Source organism: Condylura cristata, unplaced genomic scaffold (genome assembly GCF_000260355.1).
Source record: "Condylura cristata isolate star-nosed mole 26May11 unplaced genomic scaffold, ConCri1.0 scaffold00022, whole genome shotgun sequence".
In the NCBI taxonomy this organism is placed as follows: domain Eukaryota; kingdom Metazoa; phylum Chordata; class Mammalia; order Eulipotyphla; family Talpidae; genus Condylura; species Condylura cristata.
In genome coordinates this window covers 1705421-1713472 of record NW_004567123.1, presented here as the reverse complement: position 1 = coordinate 1713472, position 8052 = coordinate 1705421, and the positions used below count along the sequence as shown (strand labels likewise).

The 8052-nt window shown below is 53.1% G+C and overlaps 1 protein-coding gene across 1 annotated transcript; it reads right to left on the bottom strand.

The window, feature by feature from the left end:
* Positions 1 to 3752: 3752 nt before the first annotated feature.
* Positions 3753 to 7151, bottom strand: LOC101629925 (cystatin-9-like). Its single transcript, XM_004686919.1, has 3 exons — positions 6912 to 7151; positions 4602 to 4715; positions 3753 to 3842 (listed from the first exon to the last, which is right to left on the bottom strand). Exons 1-3 carry the CDS (start codon positions 7149 to 7151, stop codon positions 3753 to 3755), a joined length of 444 nt encoding a protein of 147 aa, XP_004686976.1.
* Positions 7152 to 8052: the final 901 nt, after the last annotated feature.

Genomic DNA, 8052 nt, shown 5'->3' with positions numbered 1-8052 from the left:
AGGGAGGGCTGTGCACTGATGGGTCACCCCAGAGGACAGCCTGAGTCCCCAGGCTGGGGTCCTCCTCCCAGGGACCTTCTGGGCTGCTCCAGGGACACATCCCATGAGCTCAGGTGTCTGACCTGCTTTGTCCAATCTCCTGAGCGCTGACCTCTGTCTGCGTCACCAAGGCCGTGTCTTGTCAGGGAGCCCAGAGATCAGATGTGCCCAGACGGGGCCATATCCCCTCCAAGTGGCCCCTGTCTTGGAGGACTCGCCCACATATTACCTGTCCACGGCAGCTGGGAGGAGGGAGGAAGTTTTCCAGTCTCTATTCAGAAGGAGACCTGGCCTCCAGAGGCAGCATCTCCTGGGGCCTCTTAGAACAACCTTTACACAAGGAGACTGCATTTCACAGATAGCTGGGAACCATGGGTGTTCAGATGCAATAGTCATCCGATGCTGTGCAGACCCTGCCCAAACGTCCCAGCAGAGGAAGTTCTGCAAATATTTTCCATAAAGAGGCACAGAGCAATTGCCAGGCGTTGGGTCTGCTTCCTCATCCCCTACATTGTCTCTCTCCTTGAGGACCCTCTGGATTCTGGGAACACAAAATGGTGTTGTGTGTTGCCATAAGAACCTGACAGAAGCAGGTTCACAGTGGCCCTGAGTGCGATCCCAGCCAACACCCTCTGCCCTGGACCCTGTGTGAATGCAATGGCCTGATGAACGCAGGATGCATATTTGAGCGTCCAGAAATGCATATTTGTCTTCATCCAAGTTTTCCAACTCATAGTTCCAAAGAGAGGTGGAATTGCCTGAGAGCAGAAAAGGTGTCTTTTTTTATGCGAATGAGGTGACTTTTAGAAACACCTCAGTGAGGGCAGTTGCCTGGGAACCAATCTTGCCATCTAGGGTTGAGACTTTCAATCTCACCCCAAGACCTGGGAGAGGCTAGGGGCTGGAGGCTGAGTACTGCCAGTGTCCAGTGATTACCTCAAGCAGGCCTATGCCAAGAGCCTCTGAAAAATATCAAAGGGCCCTCCCTAGTGGTGCAATGGTTTAAAGCACAACATTGCTAGGCTATCTGTAGCTGCTTCAGCAAGTGTTAGATTGGGGCTGAATGAGGGGATGGGCGGGGTTGGGGGGAGTGACCCACATGGGGCAGCATACCTTTCCTGACTCACCCGCTGCGCGGCTCCCCTCAGCAGTGTATTTCACTCAATCTGCTCTTTCTGCTTCCCATTCTTGTCTCTGGTGAGTCTTCTCACTGCCCCTATACCTCTGGCCTGTACCCCAGTACTGTATGCATAAATAAATAAATATTTGGAAACAAACAAACAAACAAAGCAAAAAAGGAAGCCATCAGAGAACTTTTGTGTGGGTGAATATCTGGACATCTGGGGAGAACTTTGTTCTTGGAAAGGGAATATAAACCCCATTCCTTTTTCTGCAATGCTCGCCCTATGCAGCTCCTTCCCTGCTCCTGGTTGATTTCCTTTCTCATGGAAGAGTGATTTAGTGAGGAAAAAGGTGTCCTACATTCTGTAGAGTGCTCTAGCAAATAATTGAACCTGGAGAAGGGATCACAGGGAGCTCCAATCTGCAGCTGGTTACTCATGTGCACAGGTAATAGCGTGGACTTCAGGCTGGCTTCTGATGTGGAGGCTGAGTCAGTGCCTTAAATTGTGCAGCCCTTGCTCTCTCCAGGTAGATGGAGAGAATGGAGCTGAATTGCCAGACTCCCTTCTGGTTTCTCAAAATTAATTGTCTGGGGGAAGGCCCCCTGTACACGCATGTTGGAATAGGTTCAGTGATAAATGGCCTCTCCTGCTGCAAGACACTGAGATCCTTGGCCCCTACAACAGCTGGTTGAATCTCATAAATTCCCTTAAGCATTCCAGGGTACTATTGGGTTCTGCCAGTTTTTTATCTTTTTTTTTTTTTAAAAGATTTATTTATTTATGCATACAGAGCTGGGGTACATGGTGGTGAGAGGATTCAGCAGAGACAGTGGGGAGCAGAACAGACCAACTGACAAAATACACTGCTGAGGGGAGCACCGAGTGGGTCAGGAGAGGTCTGTTGCACCATGTGGGTCACCTCGGAGGTGGGGATCAAACTCATGCTGAAGTGGCTTTAGCTTCTTGGTGCTGTGCTTTAAGCCACTGCGCCACCAGGGAGGGCCAGTTTTTCATCTTTTAGCGTTGCCGTGTCTTGAGCCTCTGGACCTCAGTTGCCCACCTCTGACTTGGGGAGAACATCCATACCTTCCCTAGCTGGAGTTGTTTAGAACAAAATTCAGGCTGATGGTGTAAAAGTGCTAAGTTAGATGGAAAGTTCCCCCTTTACTCTGTTACTGAGCTTCATGTTTACTCTTATATTAACGCTCTGCATTGTGGAACAGAGTGTTTGCCTACATCACTAGCTAAGAGTAAGCAGGAATGTTTTATAACAGTTTTGACAGAGCACCTGGCTGGGCCGAGTGCTGAAAGTGAAGCATCTGTAGTGATCCGTAGGTATGTGATGGGGAGAGAAATAAACTATCTGTTAGCTCCAATACTCACAGATGTGTATCCAAATTTTTTTCCTGGAGTTAGAATATTACACAGGACAGTCGATTCTGTCACAGACAAAACCAGCAATTTACAATCAAGTTGGCAGAGTCTAATACATCTGGTATTAATTGTACAGAATAGAGAAGAAGTAAACGATGCAGGTCGCAGGATACTCCATGAGGCTTTGGCAAATCCCTCTACCCTACAAGAATGTTGAATTTTAAAATAGCAATCTAATGATCATGAAAATAAGAGTTAAATTATATAGTTCTTGGCATCCCAGTGGTCTGTGGGGTTGTCCTTGTGACAAACGACTCACCCCACATGGGGCCCTGGTAATGTGTCAGTGTTGGGGACAACTATAATATATAGGCCAAATCCAGGCCAGTGCTGCTTATTGGGAAACAATCATTTATCTGTGTGCTTCCTTTTGTGGTACTTTTCTGCTGTGACATATTGGGCTGATGAGAACGAGACCAATTGTCCACCAGCGCCATCACTCTCCACCTAACTACAGAGAAGGCCCTGGGCGCCCTTCTGATGGGTTCGGGCAGGGTCTGCACAGAGGTGCATTAGAGCCGCTGGAGCGCCCCCTGGTCCCGGGGAATCTGTGAAATGCAGACTCCTTGTGTAAAGTTGGGGGTCTTGAGACTGAACACTTCTAAGAGGCTCCAGGAGATGCTGCCTCTGGAGGCTGGGTGTCCTCTGAATGGAGACCCTCTTCCCTCCTCCAAGCTGCTGTCACAGGGAATATGTGGGCAAATTCTCCCAGACAGGGGCCACTTGTGTCCCGGAGGGGATATGGCCCTGTCTGGGTACATCTGTTCTCTGGGCTCCCTGACAGGCACCTCTAGATAGAGGTCAGCGCTCAGGAGCCTGGACACAGCGGTCAGACAGCTGAGCTCGTGGGATGTGTCCCTGGAACAGCCCAGAAGGTCCCTGGGAGGAGGACCCCAGCCTGGGGACTCAGGCTGTCCTCTGGGGTGACCCATCAGTGCACAGCCCTCCCTCTGGAAGCATCACGCGAGCGTCTTGACATGCTGATGTTTAATGATCTCTCTACAGGATGAGGGTGCGCAGGAGGAATTCCTGCGTGAGGACTTGTGAGACCCAGCCGTCTGCTGAGAGAGGAGCCACGGAGCCTGCTGCTGCTCAGCACTGCCGCTGCCTGCAGGAAGGCTGGTGTTCTGAAGAGGCTGCGAAGGGATGCTGAACTCAATGGAAGCCCTCCAAGCAGGTCTTGTTCAGGAGTTCAAAATATGTTTCCCAGGGGTGAGTGCCGATGGTGAAGAAGCAGTTGTATGTCTGAGGGAACAAGCACAGGGTGAGTGTTAGTTCACAGAAAGGGCCTTGGGGTTGGGCTCCAGTGCTAATGGAGGCTCCAACCCCACCTTGCTTCTTGGGGGGAGCAGCTGGTCTGAGTCCTGTATTTTCTGAAACAGGTCTCTCTCTCCTGACATTCTCCCCATCCCCTATAGTCCCTTGCCTCAAAACTAACACAGACTTATCCATGTCTGGACATCAGCCAGCAGCTCCTTCCCAGCGTGGCTTTCTCAAAGGGGCCCAGGAATGAGAGAAACCACCATTTACCCCCCAAAGCAATAGTCGCAGCTCAGCGAGTCCCTGGACAGGTCCTGGGTGGAGGGCCGGGTCACCACTTGCTTGGGGTGAGAGCCAGAGAAACGGAGAAGGGGCCACTCGGACAAAGCTACAGTAGTAGGTTTTCATGTGCTCTGCTCTGGAGGCTGGAAAGTGGGTGACAAAGGCAAGGAGGGGAATCCAGAACGGGGAGAGTACCCCAGGACACAGGAGCCCATGCATTCAGAAACCTCAGGGATTAGGCACCAGAAAGGAGTGAGTGTGCAGAACAGGATCTCAGACTGGACCCGGGCCTGCAGGGAGCCCTTGACACTGCCTGCCTGCTGTGCCTTCCTGCAGCCTAGCATGGGCCTAGCAGGTCTCTGCCCCTGCCCCAGGGGCCCAGCCTGGCCCTGACTCTGCCCCACACCACTGCCCGCCATGACGCTTCCGCTGCTGCGTCCCTGGCAAGCTGACGTGTCTTACATTGTTCAGCTGTGGACCTGACTGGAAGGGGCAGTTGTCAATGTCCTCTTCCCATTTCTCACACCTGGTTCTGCGAAGCAGCAGCTCCATGGAGAATGCGATCATCCCCACAATCTGGGAACACAGAGAGAAAAAGTGGGACCCCCTTGCCCCCTAAGTGCTGCTCCAGAAGAGTGTGCAGTGCAGGGAGGGCCTGCTCAGCCCGTGGGGATAACCCAGGCTTGGGGTGTCCAGAGCACAGAGGCGGGTGGGCTTGGGGGTACACTGGGGTGGATGGGGGCCAACTCCCACACCATGACTGTCACCCCTCCTGCAGCCCCATGTCCCCATGATGTCCCTTCCCAACTTGTTACAGGAAATGTCACACAGTCGGCAGTACGTGCAAACACAGACACATGTAGACACTCACAGAGACACTCACAAGACACAGACACACTCACACGAGCAGGCACAGTGGCCTCAGGAAACTATTTGCCCATGAATTTGCATTGCTTGTCTCCTTTCCAATCTCCTTCTTCCTTTGCATGTGCCCCAGTGCACCCCATCATCCCCCAGCACACACAGGTCTGCCTCTGAGCAGACCTACAGCACCCGAGTGCGAGGTCAGGCTGAGAGCACGGGCAGCAGGAACAGTGGACAGACTCCCACACCCCAGATCTGAGCTCCTTGGGGGAGAGGTCCTTCCCCCCTCCAGCTCTGCCCAAGGCCCCAAGTGAGAGATAGAATGTTCCTGAGGCTCCCGCCCTCCCCCAACATAACCAACATAACCCCCCACTGTGCCAACACAGTGATACATGCAAGTTTACCCGCACACCCTCTCACACCCTCTCACACCTTCTCACATCCTCACATACCCTCACACACACCTTCTCATACCCTCTCACACCCTCTCACACCTTCTCATACCCTCTCACACTCTCTCACACCCTCACACACACACCTTCTCACACCCTGTCACACCCTGTCACACCCTGTCACACCCTGTCACACCCTCACACACCTTCTCATACCCTCTCACACCTTCTCATACCCTCTCACACCCTCACACACCCGCTCACACACCCTCTCACACCCTCACACACACCTTCTCATACCCACTCACACACCTTCTCATGCCCTCTCACACACACAGAGCAGATGTACTCCTTGAGGAGGGTGCTCCCATCACCCATGTAGCAGCCTGGTGGAAATGGACTCATGCTGAATCCTCTGTGGATGCCATTGCAAGGAGAACATTCTGGATGAGAAGCCATGGTCTGGGGAGAGTCTAAATATCATCAGTGTCCTTGGTGGGGACACAGGAGGAGTCCCCAGTATGTGAGGGATCAGGGAAGAGGCCTGCCAGCTAGCAGTTTTCAACTGAAGAGCATGAACCCCATCCTCTGCTACTGGCCCCTCTCTCCGGCTTTTTCTTAATAATTCCTAATTTCTTGTATCTTGTTTTCTGGAAAAGTTCATTCTTCTATCATTTCCAATGCTTTTGACTGGCTCCTTTCCTTTGCCAGATCTCGCCTCTAATGGACCTAATGAATTCCAAGGCAAGTTAGAGATAATTTAGCAGCTTCAGGGACTTTAAGAGTTAAGGGAGGCTCCAGAGATAAGAGTAACAAATTCTAAAGGGGTCAAATTAAACACCCCTGGACTAGGGGCAACAGCACCTTCTGGAACAAGGCTGATAAAGAAAAAGCACTCTAAGATAAGGCTGGGACACAGAGACTTAGTTCAGGGCACAGAGACATGAAGGCAGTGAGTGAGACCATGAGAACTAACCAGTCACAGAGAGACTGATGGGGCTTTTGAATAATTAAGGCCAGAAGGTCTATATTCCCTGAGGCATGACTCCACTTGTGTTCTCTTGCCCCTCTCTGTTCTGGTTCCACCAGCCTGGGAATCCCACTTTATTTCTGTTCCTTTTCTCCTCAATAAACCTTTTTTTTCCTCTAGCCCAGTTTGCCTTCTCCCCTGCTTGCCTGAGCATCTGCGAAGTTCCTGCAGCAGCTTCATGAGACACCGGCCCGTGCTGGCCTAGTGGCCGGGACTCAGCACTGCCGCTACAGCCTGGGATCTGTTTTGGCTGGGAGACTTGGCCTGAAGACCTGATATTACAGTATCACTTATTTTAAATTGTCTTTATTGACTTTTATAAAAGTAATGATAGCTAAACATACCGTTCATGTGAGATGAAAAAGCGTTAAAACTTTCCATGTGATTTTTTGATAAAAATTGTTTTATGGTCTTCGAATAGCTACCATGTCCAACGGAACCCTCACTGACACCCATCGAGGCTCCTGAGCTGATGCGGTCCCCTACCTGCTCAGTCCAGGAATTCAGGATGCGCTCCAGCCTGTAGGCATTCGTGTCCTCGCTCTGGATGTTGAACATGTGCAAGGCGTACTCCACTGTGGCAGGGAAGTCCTGGTTCAAGAGGACTCTGCCATCTCTGTCTTTGTCTTCTTGGATCCTCAGGCCCTGAGTCACCAGAAGCTGGGGACCCATGAGAAGCAGGAGCACCACCCAGGGCAGTGCCCACCCCCGGGGCTGGCACGACATGGCTGCAGCACCTGGCACCCCCGGCCTCCGACTTCCCAGCCCAGGCTCCCACCCTGCCGGCTCCCTGGGCGCTGCCCAATCACCTGTTGCAGGACAGCCTCTCCCCAGGCTCCTTCCTGCTGCTGCGCCCTGTCCCTCCCACAAGTGACCCTGCCTCCTCCAGCCAGAGCTGCTCAAGTGTCCCCTGTCAGCACAAGAACAGGCTGAAATGGGGTGGGCAGGGCCAGCCATGGAGGTGGGGCCCCTCTAGCCAGTGCAGCACCAGCGCTCCCTGCAGAGCCTCCTTGGGGAGAGGGGAGCTTCCTCTGGACATCCCAGAATCAGACACTGGGACTTGGGGGCACGTGGAACAGGGGGAGGGGAGGGTGACTCCAGGACACAACAGGAGGCTGAGGGCAGACAGAACCTGGGGACACAGTCAAAAAGGATGAGCTGTCGTTGTGGGTGACAGCAGGCAAAGCTGCCCCTGCTAATGCGGACTCACCCTAAGAAGGAGGTGGCGGGGCGCAAGGTCTCAACGTGTCCAGCTGTTTCCTTGTCCCTCTGGCTCTCAGCCCCCACTGAGTCCTGACAGAGTAGCCCCCTGGTGCTGCAGGCTCACCCAGGCCTGTGGGTGGACCAGGGCTTCCTTGGCAGGGCTCTCAGCTATGGACTGTCAGCCCTGTGCTCAGCCGGGGGGCTGGCAGGCTCGTGCCAAGGCCCTCCCTCGAAGGTGAGTACAGGAACCTGGCAGTCACACACTGCGGGCTTGTGAGCTTCCCTTGGAGGAATGTGTCAGTAGAACCCAGGGGCAGAGTGAAGGGAGGCAGGAGCAGAGAAAGAGACTGAACCTCAGGAGTCCCTGGGAGGCCTTGCTGTGACAGTAGGGTGACATGGCGCCCCCTGGTGGCCACAGTGGGTC